Genomic DNA, 17,938 nt, shown 5'->3' on the forward strand with positions numbered 1-17,938 from the left:
AGTCACCTTCCACTTGAAAGAAAATAAGAAATTACTTTGCAAACCTTTTCACCACGTTCACCACAGTCTCCAATTAAACGAGCTAAAAACTTATTTTTTATCATTATTAGTCATGACAGCGATGTTCACTTTGTTCAACCGCTATCTTTATACAGAAAATCGCCGACAAATATTGTATAAATTCGAGTAAAATCGTATCTGATTGACAAAAACAACATTGTAAACACATAACCGTGGCGGCCGTGAAGAAGTGAAGACAAAATTTTACAATATCGGATCCGATTCCGGAAGCGGATAAGGGTAATTAGGGTAATTCCGGGTTTGGCGATCATTTACAAAATAAATTCAAGCAGGTGAAAAAATACATCTATGCATGGTAAATGAATATAAACACTAGAATTGTAAACCAAAAGATATATGTAAAAGAAAAAAAAAGCAGAAAAATATTTTATTCAGAAACTAAAAATTACTTTTTGACAAATTTTAATCATTTAAAAATCCAATACAAAGTGACAGCTGGGAACAGTATATCTAACAATATACATGTTCTTGATCACAGTCTAAATTTTCTTTATAAATGATAAATGATGATAATGCATGTGAGATGCTTTTAAAGTGTAAACATATTACTGCAATTTCGAAGGGTTATTTGTTTTTCTCAATTTTGAAGGGTCAATTAAAGTAGCTGAAAGTTTCTTTCTTTATTTTCACAAATAATGCAACTATATTATATATACCTTAATGTAAGTAAATCATATGATATATAGGTGGCACTCTACCCCCTCCTGTTTGATAACTTGGAAACGGTCGTGCTCCCCACCCCTAAACCATATGAGGGGCAGATCCAGGATTTTAGGTTAGGAGGGGCGCAAACTTAAAGTTTTGCCGAGCAGAACGAGGCTAAAAAAAATTTGAGGTAAAATTATCGGAATATTCTTTATTAAGCTGGGAACAACCCATGCTTTGCAAATTTGCAAGCCCGCAACCCCCCCCCGTCTGAATCAGCCCCTGCATATATTCAAGTATAGGACAATATAATAAATAAAAAATGAAATATAGGGAAGTCGCTGGGGGTCACCCCACCCCTCCTGTTTTAGAATTTAAAAATGGTCGAGATCCCCACTCCTAAACCATATATATTCATGTATGGGACGATATAACAAATCAGATAACATATAGGGCTCCGGAGTCCCTTGGGTCACCCTACCCCCTCCTGTTTGATAATTTGAATTAGATTGCCACCCCTTAACCATATATATTCATGTACGAGACAATATAACAATTCAAATGAAAGATAGGGGGAGTCCCTGAGGTCACCCCAACCCTCCTGTTTGAGAACTTTGAAACGGTTGAGATCCCCACACCAGAATAATATATATTCATGTGTGGGCCAATATAACTAATTAAATGAAATATAGGGGGAATCCCTGGGGTCACCCTACCCCTCCTGTTTGAGAACTTGGAAACCAATGAGATCCCCACCCCTAAACCATATATATTCATGTATGGGACAATAAAACAAATAAAATGAAATGTAGGGGAAGTCCCTAGGGTCACCCCTTCCCCCAGTGGCGGATCCAGAAATTTTTATAAGTGGGGCCCGCTCCAGTCACGCTTCAGTGATTCCCTATATAAGCAACCATTTTTTTCCCAAATGAAGCGTGACTGGAGCGGGCCCCACATTTACTATGGGCAGGTCAGTCAGACCTCACCTTTGATCCCTGTTGTAGTGAACATTTGTCTGATTCGTGCCCCCCTAAATCCTCTGCCTACCCCTACCTGTTTGAGAACTTGAAAACCGTTGAGATCCCAACCCCTAATTTATATATATTCATATGAATGGGACAAAGTAACAAATCATTTACATTTACTATGGGCAGGTCAGTCAGACCTCACCTTTGATCCCTGTTGTAGTGAACATTTGTCTGATTCGTGTCTCATAACTTTTGTACTATAGAACACAAACTCAGTTTTCTTTCCAGGGAAACCAGTCCATTCATACTATTACATGTTCATACTAAGTCAAATTGAACTTCTAGCAGTCAAATAAAACCAAGGTTAACTACCAAGTAGAACAACCTGCAATCATTGGGAACTTGTACCACTGCAGACTCACCATAAAAAAATATACATTGATATATGCATTGCTTTTGAAACCTTGATAACATATAAATTAATTGCCTTAATAAATAAATCATTAGATAAACATGAATGTACTATATATGAATGTTTAATGTTGAGGCAACATTGCCACAGTTTTCATAATTACGGTTGCCTTGGTTTTTGGTTAACTGCCTTCACCGCTTACAGCGCTTTGATTTTTTTAATCAAGCACATGAAAATCGTGAATCTAGCATATTGAACACCTAGTGTATGCTGAAGTGAATTGTAATAAACTAACTTGTATTTCTCAGGTCTGTATGCTAGCATACGAACCTGGTGTATGCTAAAGTCTACATTTAACTTATACATTGTATTTCTCAGGTCTGTATGCTAGCATACGAACCTGGGCGTTTCCAAAAAATCCTTTACTTCAGTAGTTGTTTTCTTTTAAACTAAAAGCCTACCACTGACAGATATATTTTCTCCCGATAAACTTGTAAATAGAAAAGCGTTAATCATGATTTGCAAGGCAAACCAGTAAAGCGTTCACGGAATACTGCCTAAATCTAAAAATGAAAAACAATTTTCAAGTTCCACGACTATGATCACTGTATTGACATGGCAGTTGTCTGTTTTTGTTTTTTTTGCAAATTAAAATTACGGAAAAATGAGGCGATCATAATATGCATGTACTGCAGTACAAGCAAAAGTTCCAAGTTGTTGACAACATTTTAAATGACGTCAGGGACCTTCTGACGTAAGGCGGAGGGAATTATAGACGGATAGCACAATGAGGGCATTGACTTATGTGAGTTACTTTTTACCAGTCCACTTAATTGAAATAATATCAATTGGAGACAAAACACAATGTTTGTGTACACCTTGTATTGGTAATTGATAAAAAGTCAAAGAACAAATGGACTATTTATTTGCGTTGAATGACCAATAATAACACCTTATCACGCACTTCTACATGACGTCATTTATAAACAACATTTGTGATGAAGGAGTTCCCGTCACGGAGAAGAAATGGTCAATTCATTGAAAAATACGCTCTGTCATCTATATTTAATACACCAGAAGCAAGACATACATTGACTGTAAGTAAACCTAGCTGTTTTTGTACATTTTCCACGAATTTCATAGAACACCCTTTTTTTTAGAAGTGATCGACTGACTCAATCCGGCTAGAAACTATAAAATAAGATTATTGATTACGGAACGTTTGTTTTCTCAAGGGGTTTGTCCACTTCAATCGATTTCATGCCAGACATCGTGTGTCAAAATTTACTGTCGTTTAACTATCAAGCTGCAACCCCCCCCCCTAAAAAAAAAGCAACCTTGCAAGACGACACAAGCTATTTGAAAGTATTTATGAGAAAGACGATTATGTGTGTACATATCATTCCATAGTGATGTCTCCTTGCATTAGTTACAGAGGCGAATTTAAAGGGGTGCTTTGTGTGAAAAATTTAGTTCATTTATTGAGGGAATCAATACTGGAATGGTCCATCTCTAAAGAAGTCAGTACCCTCCCAATCCCACCCCTTATGAAACTTCTGGCTTTCCCACTGAGTTAAAGTCTCCCGAGTTTAAAAAAAAGTATTGAAATTCAGCCCCTATCCAGATTTTCAAGAATGCATGGCCAATGCCTTTCAGTTAATCCATTTAGGTCTTATTTTAACAATTTTTAGGGAAACAGTTGTCCCAGGTAAAAAAAAAAGAGGGGGTGAGCGCTCCCATGTTAAAACTGGCCACACTAGTCTTAATGTGCCTGTCCCAAGTCAGGACCTTGTAGTTGAAGTTGTCATTGGTTTATATATCATATTTCTTTTCCGTAAATTGTTTTGCTATAAATTATTGTTTCTTATTTTTCATGTTGGGTCCTTTTATCATCTGAATATACGGTATTGTTTATTCTCATTGTTGAAGTCTGTACAGTTGCCTATACTTGCTTACATCCACTTCGTTTGAAATTTGGTGGATAGTTGTCTCATTTGCAATCATCCCACATCTCACATTTTTACAAGGAGGTTGTATGATGTGTCCTTGTTTTGGAAAACTGTACAGTACATTTTGTCACATGATCACTACAGCATTATGTGATGTGTGTAAGTAAGAAGTTGTTACTGTAACAGGGTAATTTATGAAAAGCTACCAACAAAATCGAAAGACAGACAGAAAACTTTTAAAATTTAGTAAGCAATAAAAAACAAAAGAAGAAGTAATCCAAACAAATTAAACATACATTTATTGCGAAATTATCGGAACAGCACATTTCAAGAGTGTCAGTCAAATTGGAAAAATGAATGTTATTAAGGAATCTTTAATCAGATGTGTGGCGACAAAATTTTTTTTTCAAGGGAAGTTGACTTCAATTCAACAACTAAGAACCTTAGTTGATATAAATTTTAAAAGCATTAATTGTGATAATGTAACACTAAACGGACATATTTTAGACATATTCATTATTTAGGATATATGTATCTGGGATCTAATCCATCTTGCCCGTTATTAACATAGGGAACAAGCTATTACATATTTCACCATATATATAAGCTCACTAATGTCTATATTCTAGTAACGAAGTTTAATGTTCACATGTTTAATCATATAAAAGTACATGTATATATGATATATTTAAAAGGTTCACGGTTATTATGTTTTCCAATACAAAACGTTACATGGCTTCACTAGACAAAGACGACACCTAGAAAAGGCATCAATGCTTTGGCTTTCTTAATTGAAGGATTTATTTTTACAACTCCAGTGTATATGCCATTATACACACTTGTTATCATAGTATGCTGCTATAAATTATCTAATTTTCATATCTTAGCTAGTCCAGTTAGATATCAATTTATGATATGCAGTGAAGACAGATCATTGCAAATTGTATAAATACCGATAATTAAAATACATGTATGTATATTTGGCGCATACATCTTTGTAAAGCAAATTGTATACAAACATCCCCCTAAAAGTATATAACAAAAAACAAACAAGAACTTTGGCATACAACATGTTGACAGGCAGAGATGCAAACGCAACGACTTAACTAGAGGCTCTCAAGAGCCTGTATCGCTCACCTGATTCTACTTGGGTTTTTGAAATCATATAAAAAAATATAAAATTTGGCTAAAAGTGACAACACAACCTCATTTATAAGGAAAGGAACATGTTTAATTTCATTCAAAAGTCCCCCACTGGCGGCCATCTTGGATGACGGATCGGCTACAAAGTAACAACACTTGGTCAGCACCTCATAAGGAACATTCATGCCATGTTTGGTTTTATTCCATTCAGTGGTTCTCTAAAAGAAGTCATTTGTATGCATTTCCCATAGGGTCCTATGTTAAACTAAGTCCCCCGCTGGCGGCAATCTTGGATAATGGATCAGCTACAAAGTAACAACACTTGGTCAGCACCACATTAGGAACATTCATGCCATGTTTGATTTCATTCCATTCAGTGGTTCTCTAAAAGAAGTCATTTGTATGCATTTCCCATAGGGTCCTATGTTAAACTAAGTCCCACGCTGGCGGCCATCTTGGATGATGGATCGGCTACAAAGTAACAACACTTGGTCAGCACCACATAAGGAACATTCATGCCATGTTTGGTTTCATTCCATTTTGTGGTTCACTAGAAGAAGTGATTTGTATGCATTTCCAATAGGGTCCTATGTTAAACTAAGTCCCCCGCTGGCGGCCATCTTGGATAATGGATCAGCTACAAAGTAACAACACTTGGTCAGCACTCCATAAGGAACATTCATGCTATGTTTGGTTTAATTCCATTTAGTGGTTCTCTAGAAGAAGTCATTTGTATGCATTTCCCATAGGGTCCTATGTTAAACTAAGTCCCCCGCTGGCGGCCATCTTGGATGATGGATCTGCTACAAAGTAACAACACTTGGTCAGCACCCCATAAGGAACATTCATGCTATGTTTGGTTTTATTCCATTCAGTGGTTCTCTAAAAGAAGTCATTTGTATGCATTTCCCATAGGGTCCTATGTTAAACTAAGTCCCCGGCTGGTGGCCATCTTGGATGATGGATCAGCAACAAAGTAACAACACTTGGTCAGCACCTCATAAGGAACATTCATGCCATGTTTGGTTTCATTCCATTCAGTGGTTCTCTAAAAGAAGTCATTTGTATGCATTTCCCATAGGGTCCTATGTTAAACTAAGTCCCCCGCTGACGGCCATCTTGGATGATGGATCGGCTACAAAGTAACAACACTTGGTCAGCACCCCATAAGGAACATTCATGCTATGTTTGGTTTTATTCCATTCAGTGGTTCTCTAAAAGAAGTCATTTGTATGCATTTCCCATAGGGTCCTATGTTAAACTAAGTCCCCTGCTGGGGGCCATCTTTGATGATGGATCGGCTACAAAGTAACAACACTTGGTCAGCACCACATAAGGAACATTCATGCCATGTTTGGTTTCATTCCATTCAGTGGTTCACTAGAAGAAGTCATTTGTATGCATTTCCAATAGGGTCCTATGTTAAACTAAGTCCCCGCTGGCGGCCATCTTGGATAATGGATCGGCTACAAAGTAACAACACTTGGTCAGCACTCCATAAGGAACATTCATGCAATGTTTGGTTTCATTCCATTTTGTGGTTCTCTAGAAGAAGTCATTTGTATGCATTTCCCATAGGGTCCTATGTTAAACTAAGTCCCCCGCTGGCGGCCATCTTGAATTATGGATCGGCTACAAAGTAACAACACTTGGTCAGCACCCCATAAGGATAATTCATGCTATGTTTGGTTTTATTCCATTCAGTGGTTCTCTAAAAGAAGTCATTTGTATGCATTTCCCATAGGGTCCTATGTTAAACTAAGTCCCCGGCTGGCGGCCATCTTGGATGATGGATCGGCAACAAAGTAACAACACTTGGTCAGCACCTCATAAGGAACATTCATGCCATGTTTGGTTTCATTCCATTCAGTGGTTCTCTAAAAGAAGTCATTTGTATGCATTTCCCATAGCGTCCTATGTTAAACTAAGTCCCCCACTGGCAGCCATCTTGGATGATGGATCGGCTACAAAGTAACAACACTTGGTCAGCACCTCATAAGGAACATTCATGCCATGTTTGGTTCCATTCCATTCAGTGGTTCTCTAGAAGAAGTTCAAAATGTAAATTGTTAACGACGACGACGACGGACGACGACGGACGACGACGACGGACGCCAAGTGGTGAGAAAAGCTCACTTGGCCCTTCGGGCCAGGTGAGCTAAAAATTGCTGTTTCACTATCTATACAGTACATGCAGTATGCATATTGCCAACTATATCAGATTTTAAGACAGTTTCATTTTCTCTCCATCAATTTCTTACCAAGAGTTCCAAATGGTGAAGATGAAATCATCCCTTGTAAATTTTACGGATGCCATCACGAGTTGGTTGACCGTTATGGAATCATCGTTTCACAGATGATATCGGATATGTTTCTTACGTCGTTACTACAATCCCCTTCCCTTTTCATGAATGCGACTTACCGAATAAGACTATTTACCGGGTTTGTAATAACATGAGCAACACGACAGGTGCCACATGTGGAGCAGAATCTGCTTACCCTTCTGGAGCACCTGGGATCATCCCAAGTTTTTGGTTAGAGTTCGTGTTGCTCAGACTTTCTCTAGTTTTCTATGCTGTTTCTTGAGTACTTTAATTTGTCTGTTTGTCTTTTTCATGCCATAGTGTTGTCAGTTTATTTTCGATTTATGAGTTTGACTGTTCTCCTGGTATCTTTCGCCCCTCTTGAATTCACTAAATTAGAGAATGATGGGTAATGATAGTTTTACAATTTAAAATATGAATACAACATATGTCTGGTTAGAATGCAAACCGTTCAGCTTGCTAAATATCCAATAAGTGCCACCAAATATGCAGACATTTTAGACTGGAGGCAAACCATACACAATTACACTAGCTCATTGAACACCAGCTTGGTTTGACAATACTAAAATGTATGTAAGTCTTGCATACAACACTGGTGTACGGTGAACACTTATTTTTCTTTCTTTGATATATATACACGATTTGATTGCTTGTATACCCATCTATGTTCTATATTGAAATGTAGTGTTTATATACACGATTTGATTGCTTGTATACCCATCTATGTTCTATATTGAAATGTAGTGTTTACTAACACTACATTTCAATATAGAACATAGATGGGTATACAAGCAATCAAATCGTGTATATATATCAAAGAAAGAAAAATAAGTGTTCACCGTACACCAGTGTTGTATGCAAGAATACTGTGAACTGAAAAATGTCAAACAAATATGCAAACTTTTTTGTTCCAATGTGTATAGGATTAAAGGTTGGTATGCCAATAATCAAACCTATGAATTCCATTGTTTTATAAGAGTTTATTGAAAAGCAGGTTGGTATACAGGAATAAACCCCTGAATGTTGCAGTTAAGAATTGAGAGCTTTCTTTCAAATTCAAACGAAGTTGTAGGCTATATATATAAGTAATTCCTTACATTCATGTAATTCTGCCTTTGGTGGAGATACATTTGTATGTCTCTTTCACAATCATACACATCTCCTTATTTTTTATGCTAACATAAGTAAATAAGAAATGTTACTACACAGTAAATGCTTAGCATTCAGGCTTACAGACTTGCCAATTCAAACATGAATCCAGAATAAAATTTTAGAATTCATGCAGGCTTACAAGTACCTGTGAAGGTTCAAATACACATTTGTATGCAGGAATACAGACCTAGCAAATACTAATATACGCAGAAAGTGAGAGTTTAGCATACGAAAGGTCGGTACGCAGGCATACAGACTTTAACAGATACTAGTATACGCATACAGTCAGTATGTTGGTATACAGACCTGACAAATTCAAGTATACATTTGTACACATAGAATAAGAGTTTAGCATAAGCCAGGTCAGTATGCTGGCAAACAGACCTGACAAATACTAGTATATGCATAGAGTGAGAGTTTAGCATACACCAGGTCGGTATGCTAGCATACAGACCTTACACATACTAGTAGCTACATAGTGAGAGTTTAGCATACACCAGGTCGGTATGCTAGCATACAGACCTGACAAATACTAGTATATGCGTAGAGTGGGAGTTTAGCATACACCAGGTCGGTATGCCAGCATACACACCTGATAAATACTAGTATATGCATAGAGTGAGAGTTTAGCATACACCAGGTCGGTATGCTAGCATACAGACCTGATCAATTCTAGAATACACATAGAGTGATGTTTTAGCATACACCAGGTTGGTATGCAGGCATACAGACCTGACAAATACAAGTAAGAGAAAAAAGACTTAATTTAGCATATTTTTCATTGAAACATATGAAATAAAGATGGGTAAATGCTACGTTATGTATATATTTCAAAAATGGCATAAAAGTATAACAAAAATGCAGAATGAGTATCTTTTTTAGGTTTATTTGCTTCAACTATTTCCTGTGTGTTGAAATAGTTCATTTTAGCATCCTATGAAAATGGTTTATGATAAAATGATGAAATTTTGGATTCGCATTTACAAAAAAAGACCACAAATCTTGCCAAAAAATGACAAACAAATATTATTAATGTTATACAGTGACTTTTTAACACGAAATATATCAATCATCCCAAAAGATGTAGCTTTTTCGCACAAAAATGAGTAAAGTGGCATATGAGAATTTCTAATTTTAGATGAGAACGTGTTACAAACAGTGATGTTGGCATACAGCTTGATTTTTTTATGCTGTCTGTAAGGCCTAAATTAAAATATTGTTTGTTTGCCCTTTTCCGACCCTATTTTTTGAAACAGGGTAGGTAGGTAGGTAAAATATTTTATTTTTTTCCCAAAAAAAATAACTTGGCTCGGTATATTTTTTGTCATGGGTAGGCAGGTAGGTATAATATTTTATTTTATAGATACAAAATCTGCATGATATCATTTTTGTCTGTATTTGCTTTTGTTTTAAGTATGATTTTAATGATCTTTTAAATTACATAATTATTAAAGTTTCTGGGATGGGACTATTAGTACAACAGTCCGAGGAAGTTATGGAAAACAAATATGTAGGATGTGAAGTTAATTCATATGCACTACTATTTTGTTTTCAAATATCAAAATATAGAGCTGTGCAGCATATTTTCAACGTTTTTATGACTGGAACTTTGAAGAGTTTTAACTTGAACTGATATTCAGTACTACATACATGTACCTTGTACGCTTAACTCGAACGAAAGGTTTGTGTAACAACTGTACAATGTGCAATCAATCGCATGTTTTATTCCGACATTCTACCAATTTTATCAAAATTCGAACTTAAATTATCAGAGATGATATATCTATGAAAAAAAAGAATACATGACTAGAATATAAAGCCACTGCACTGCAGTGCATTTCTCACCATCATTGCCATGCAACCAGTTAAAAGAGCTAAAACTAATCATTTGTCTTACTTTACTTAGAGTGGGGTGCTAATTTTCGCAAGGGACATAATTTAGCCGTTTTATGATTTTGAGGTGTAAAAACTTCAATGGATGGGTGAAAAGGAAGAAATATGCCGTTAAATTATATTATAATAACAAATATGATAATTTTTTATACTTAGATAGAATTTCGGCACTTACAGCAAAGGACCGAAAAACAGACAACGATTTTCAGCAAATTTCCTGAATGAAAAAATGATTTCAAAGATGTAATTCTTAGTACATGTAATTGTTTGACTGATTGCCCTAAATTTCAGTTCTTTAAACCTTTGAAATTTCTGCTATTCATTTATAAAGATCTGATAAATATTGTTTAAAGCTGCAGTTATTTGGTTTTAAATAGATGTGTAAAAACGGCGAATATGTGTCCCCCTTGGACAAAACATCAGGAACTTTCAATTAGCCTTTAATCTAACTTTTCAGATGATTTCTTTTCAAAGAAATAGATTTTGAAGCTAAGAATATTTTTTTTATGTATAAAAAAATCAGTAGACTTCAAAAGCATACAAATCTGAACATAAACTGCAGAAAACAAGGAAAGTTATGGCGAAAATGCTCAACGAAAATGAGCACCCCACTGTACAACCCTAGAGACTGTGTATTAAATTTTCGTGTGTCCCGGTGTTATCAATAAAAATTTAAAAGACTTGAAACTCAATTGTCACGTATTTTACATCGCATTTATAAATTGTCTGTCAGGAAAACTTGGCGATTTTACTGCCAATTATTCTCCAATTTACAGGACTTCCATTCATGTAAGATATAAATAAAATGTCCAAGATGGTCGAAGGCAGCGTTAACATAATCATCCTGATCTACGGATCACCAAAGGCCATCCCTACATCACTGTACATAGGATACAACGTCCGTTAACAAAATATTTTGTACACACGTTGATAATTTTGTATCGGACGAACTTTTTTTAATGAACTACTTTCAACATCGACTTCAATCAAATGCTTTGAATCTCTAAATGCAAGTGTCCATGCCAAACGCTCACGTGATACCAAACGTACTTAACCTTAAACGTGGAAGATAAAACCCGAGGATTCCGGTAAAAAAAGTTTTGAGCGGGAAATACAAATATAAGATTTTCGGTAGGAACGGAAAAAATAATAAAATAAAATATTGCTGGTAAATAGAAATAAAAGATTTTCAGTCGGAACAAATTAATAGGGTCGGTCGGTAAAGGGCAAACAAACAATATTTTAATTTAAGCCTAAACATGGTAAACAAATGATGCCCCTACCTGACCATAAGTAATTATAAATTTAACACTATTTATAATCATGTAACTATAGGAGAAGATAGATGGAAAAAAAGCATGATCTCTTTAGGCAGCTTGTACCAAAATACAAAAGACTTAGTTCAACTTGGCAACCTTTTCCTTTTCAGAATATATATGACAAAAATCTAAATCATGTGGCCATGCACACCTTCATTATTGCCAATATTGGTATTAAAATCCTACAAAATATTAAAGATGTACCTGTAAACTGTAGGAGGAGATAATCACAAAATGTATCCAAATCTGGACAGACTGATGGATGGATGGAGAGACAGACGGGGTAGATTAAGATGTTCGCTTGTCATGTTTTGGAATTTTTGTCAGATTTTACGGAATCCTCTTGTTTTATCAATTTTAATGCCTTACAAAATTTTGCCTATCGACCCCCATTTTTCTTTTTATATCTTTTACGTGTTATGATGTATAATGATAAGCCATCTGTAAAAGTTTAATAAAATTTTAATTATTTTTTAATAGTTTATGAGAACTTAAACTTGTCAATGATAAAGCTATGAAAAGTCAAGAGAGAACATTTTCCAGCCAAAATTTCAAAGGCTTATATTTCAAAAACAAGCACATTGTCATTGACCTACATATTTTTTTTGCTCATTTGATTCCTTTATTAATCCCTTATCAATATATATATACCAGTGTTTTGAAAAGCTATTTATTTTTAAACTGAGTAGAGAACTCCCTTAAAGGGGCACTAGCTGTCAAATTCATTGTAACCGATTTGACTCAAGTTCTCATATTTGGTTTATAACAATGTAAAACATTTATCCAAACTATCAAAAGTCTAAAATAAACAGTTTACAGAGCATGGGGTAGATAATATATAGGTTCGTTTCGTGTGTATTTTAGTCCAGACGCCATCTAATTAACTATCGATTTGACCTCAGATGACCATATAAGCGATGTAAACAAAAATAAAGATACGAATAGATTAAACCAACACGTGCAATTGCATTTTTATAGGTCTGTTTGATTTTATTTTATAGATTAAAAATAGATGCTTTTCATTGTTTTTAACCATATAAGAATGATTTTATGTGCATCGAATTAGTAATCAAATGATTTACCGTAGTTTCACTTTCATTGTTGACATTCTTTTTCTTTAAATAACCAGTACACGTACAATGCATGCGTTGTCAATCTCTAGCTAGGGGTTAACTTGAAGTTCACATGAATACCGGTTAGAATGATAATGACGTTTTCACTTGCAAGTGAATCTGTCAAAAATTATGTTTAATCGCTTATTTCAACAAAATTAAAGGAAATTGATTGCTAAAAGCAAATTATTATTTCATTATTCCAATTTGATTAATGATTGATCTAAAAAAAAATCATACTTTATTTTTGTATATATATCGTAGCTAGTGCCCCTTTAATATGTCCCCCACCCCTTACCCCATCATACCAGTGTTAATGTTTACCATAGCAGACGACGCAAGACATACCTGGTATACATGGAGAATCTTTTTCAAATCCAACACATGAAAATGGCCACATATTGTTGCTTTCCCATTCTGTAACTTCTGAAATCAATGTGTTTCTGAAACAAAAATTGGCAATGAACATCTAACATTCAAATGACTTACATCAAAAGTCTATATTAAGTCAACATGTGCAATAAACATTTCTTGTAAATTGTAAATAAGGCCATTAGTTTTCTCATTTGAATTGGTTTACATTGTCATTTTGGGGCCTTATATAGCTGACTATGCGGTATGGGCTTTGCTCATTGTTGAAGGCCATACAGTGACCTATAGTTGTTTAAAATTGCTGTGTCATTTTAGACTCTTGTGGAGAGTTGTCTCATTGGCAATCATACCACATCTTCTTTTTTTATATGTACATGATAAAAATAAAATTGAGAATGGAAATGGGGAATGTGTCAAAGAGACAACAACCCGACCAAATAAAAAACAACAGCAGAGGGTCACCAACAGGTCTTCAATGTAGCGAGAAATTCCCACACCCAGAGGCGTCCCTCAGCTGGCCCCTAAACAAATATATACTAGTCCAGTGATAATGAACGCCATACTAATTTCCAAATTGTACACAAGAAACTAAAATTAAAATAATACAAGACTAACAAAGGCCAGAGGCTCCTGACTTGGGACAGGCGCAAAAATGATGTATGCATATATTCATTTGTCAGATTTGTCATGTTTGTGCTAGATACTATCCTTTTTAATATTTATTTGTTTGATATAAATTTGTAATTTCTAAATAAAATAATATTCCTTTTGATATTCGTGTGGTGTTATTGGCTTTGAACTAGCTCTCAGTTACTGTGAATAAACAAGAAAATTACATATATATACATTTGTAAGATTGTTATATGAGGTGGGAGGGTGGGGAAATGTATACCAAACTAACTTTGTAGCATTGGCATTGTGCATTGTAGCATTGTGGCATTGGTCAAGGGCCCCTTCAATTTTCTTTATATATGGATTGCTGAAATCATCTGTGCAGAGAGGAATTCAATTTAAATTTAAAAGACTGTCATACATGTAAAACTTAGGACAGGGATTGAATTTAAGACTTGGCAATTGTAGCCCACAGCTTAAATTGTGTAGCCCACATATATAGTCCCTACACAAGAAAAGCAGCAATTTTATTAACCCACACCAAATTTTAGGGGCCATCAGCGATTTCAAACCTTGTACAATGTTGTATAGGACCATAAAGTAATGTACAGTCTTACATAACATCATTAGTAGACATCTGTTGTGTTGCCTGAGGTTGTCCCTGCCTTTGGCTGTAGTCAGAGGCCTGCCATTTGTACTGGTTCGGGTTTTGTTGAGATCTCCCTCCTCCTCCTCCCCCTCCTCTACCACCTCCCCCTCCTCCAAATAACTGTCTCTGTGCAGAGTAAGCATATCCTGAAATATATCTATATTGTAGCCATGGCCGTGGTACATTATATGTACATGTACTACTGTATATATTCAGAAGTAACTGCATAAATTTATTATTGAGTCCTTTATATACCACATTTTCATGGAAACTTCCAACTTAGACAAAGATGTTAATTTGAAAACAAAATTAACATTGTTGACACTTCCTGTGCTTGCATCATCAACTTGGTAACTCACACTATGCACCGTTCTTCACGTGAAAAGTGTAAAATTCTCAAGTGTTTTAAACATGTTAAATAGTTTAAAATATACATGATATAGGTTGGAATATGAAAGAATATTTTTTTATTATTATTTTTTTAACAAAAAGAATAAATAAAAGAAAAGGGGGGGGGGGGGCGGCAGTTTGGCGACAGTATTCAATTTCAAAATAACTTTAATAAGTATCTACGATTTCAAAAAAATTTATATTTTTATAGAATAGATATTGAACGCATTTTGATGTAAGCATTGAGTTAAATACGGGCAAAGGTGGAATCGGAGGAGGGTATCTGTGAAATAAGTTAAAAATGATCAGTAGCGTAGTCCGAGATTACTCTGACGTCCAACGGCTGTTTTACAAGACGAGCTGGGACTGTGGGAGGTCAGAGCTTGTCCCATATTAGAAAGTGGATATTTGCCCACCCAAAATAGATGTGCTGCTTTGTGGCTTCTGGTGTTGACTGACCGCCTTGGAATTATATAAATCGGGCGTCAATCTGTTCATTTTTCATTTATCTCTTCATTTATGTAAGTTTCACCTACCTGCCAACCTTTACTTTCTCATAATTAGACAGTTTTCACAGTGACCGATGGATTTCTGCATATTGCCTTTCATTTTCAAAGATTATCACGTGACCACGAGAAAACAGTGATGATTATCGAAATGACCATAATGTATACATGTACCTCGTCCATTTACGATGCAAGTTATCTAAATTTCTGAGACCTTCCGATTGTTATCGTGGTCGGAACTAAAATGCTTAATGCCGATCTCCTGTAAAGGAGGTGAAAAATCGTGGTTGGCTACTTAATGTTAAACATTGATCTATAAAGGAGGTGAAAAAATATAAATATTTGCATAATTGAGTCTCAACATGCTCAAGGCCATGAACTCTCTCGTAAATTGACGTCCATTTGAAACTGATAGTCAAAATGCAGAAATCGATGGGTCTCTTTGAAATCTGTTAAAATGTGGAAAAAAAGGTTGGCAGGTAGGTGAAACTAACATAAATGAAGAGATAAATTTGAAAAATAAACAGATTGATGCCCGATTTATATAATTCCACGGCCGTCAGTCGGCACCAGAAGTGACGAAGCAGCGCATCTATTTTGGGTGGGCAAATATCCACTTTTTGATATGGGGCGAGCTCTGACATCCCACCGTCCCAGCTTCATTGAGCTTGTCTGGCAAAACTGCCGTTGGACGTCAGAGTAATCTCGGACTATCAGTAGTGGATCCAGAACTTTTCATAAAGGGTTGGAGGAGGGCGGGCTGACTGACCTAAGGGGGAGGGGCCGCTCCAGTCATGCTTCAGTGATTCCGTATATAATCAACCAAAATTTTGTTATGAAAAAGGGGAGGGGCTGGATCTGCATACAATGTATGACAATAATAGGGCATCAGTTTTGGAAAATTTAGGTCTGTCACGTCTCAAAAGCCAGGTAGAACGTCTTGTGTCTGTGATTAGTTTATATCATATTTGGTTGTATATGTCGGACTATCAGATCGTCGGACTATAGAACTGTCGGACTATTAAGGTTCATGTGGACCCTATGGCTAAAATGGCCGTATTTTCACCTCAAAATTTACTCTGAGTACAGACAAACCTGCGCATCTGTAAAAAATTTCAGGCATAGCATGCCCCAGATAAAATAATTTCAAATATGTTTTATGTTTTAGAAAAATAAAAACTTACCAGGATTTTGCCGTGCACTTTTTTTCATTCCTCCAGAAGGTGCCAAAATAAACTAAGTTGGGAAACAGGTTTGAGAACTTCCCCACAGGTAAAAATTGAAGTGAGCGTTATTGATTGACATGGACATTAGATGGACAATAGATACATGACAATAATTGGTTATTTAAACTGTGTACCTGAGTGGACCATATCAAGGTAAACTCAACTGTTTGTTAATTTTATCATCTTCTGCAGGGACGAAAAAAAGTGTACGGCAAAATCCAGTTAAGTTATGAATTTTCTAAATCATACAATGCATTTGAATTTTATTTATCTAGGGCATGCTATGCCTTAAAACGTTTCCAGATGCACAGGTTTGCCTGTACTCATAGTAAATTTTGAGGTGAAAATATGGCCATTTTAGCCATAGGGTCCACATGAACCTTAAACTGTCGGACTATTGATCCATCAGACTAATATTGAACTGTCGGACTGTCTAGCAGACCCCATCCCTATCCATTGGAATGTCTACTATCAAAGTATTGATGCATGAATATGTATTGACACAAGTGCCTGTGTTAACTATTCTGTTTTATACTTCAATTACTGGCAAAAAAATATATTCATCTGTTCATGAAGATTATCTGAAAAATAAAAATACACAAAATGTACCTGCATTTCCCCCAACTGGGTGCTCAAATCTACAGCTGCTTCCATATTTACAATGGCCCTGAACAAAAAATTTGCAAATAGCCATGAGTGTCAATAAAAAATCGCTACGGTAAATATATAAAAAGCTATTTTCGCTTTTTGAATTTGTCCATTTTCCATCGGAAGTAGTAAATGGATTATAAATACACGCACGGACCGGTAACCCGGAGAATTCAGGTCTCACTAATTAGGGACAAGAAGAATATTAGCGACAAGAAGAAAATATAAGGGACAAGGAGAAAATACTAGCGACTGAAAGTTTATTTACTATGATATTCAAACAATAGATGTACAGAAAATAAATCATCTGATTAAAATAATTTTACGGATCCATTAAAAAAAGAGCAAAATGGTAATTACAAATTACATTTCTTCGGTTTTTTTTTCGAAAATATTTTTACTGAAATGGCGGTTTAAACATCAACAGTTATTCAAAAACTTTAAATCATCCTGTAAACAATGGAAAGCAGTTTGCAAAGATAGTAGTTTTTCGTAAAGATGGGAAAATTAGTCTTACTGAGACATGGATTTATAATA

The 17,938-nt window shown here is 35.6% G+C and overlaps 1 protein-coding gene across 2 annotated transcripts in view; it reads right to left on the minus strand.

The window, feature by feature from the left end:
* LOC139498738 (nucleoporin NUP42-like) overlaps positions 1 to 17,539 on the minus strand; it is a 36,986-nt gene extending 19,447 nt beyond the window's left edge. The window contains exons 1-3 of one of the 2 annotated variants that reach the window (XM_071287274.1): positions 17,363 to 17,539; positions 14,600 to 14,777; positions 13,347 to 13,441 (exon numbers count right to left, since the gene is read on the minus strand). In XM_071287274.1, the coding sequence (XP_071143375.1) occupies positions 13,347 to 13,441; positions 14,600 to 14,777; positions 17,363 to 17,447 (358 nt within the window). In that variant the 5' untranslated portion in view covers positions 17,448 to 17,539. The remainder of the gene's footprint in view (positions 1 to 13,346; positions 13,442 to 14,599; positions 14,778 to 17,362) is intronic. The other variant, XM_071287275.1, reaches the window with a different exon arrangement.
* Between the last annotated feature and the right edge of the window lie 399 nt (positions 17,540 to 17,938).

Source organism: Mytilus edulis, chromosome 12 (genome assembly GCF_963676685.1).
Source record: "Mytilus edulis chromosome 12, xbMytEdul2.2, whole genome shotgun sequence".
NCBI lineage: Eukaryota > Metazoa > Mollusca > Bivalvia > Mytilida > Mytilidae > Mytilus > Mytilus edulis.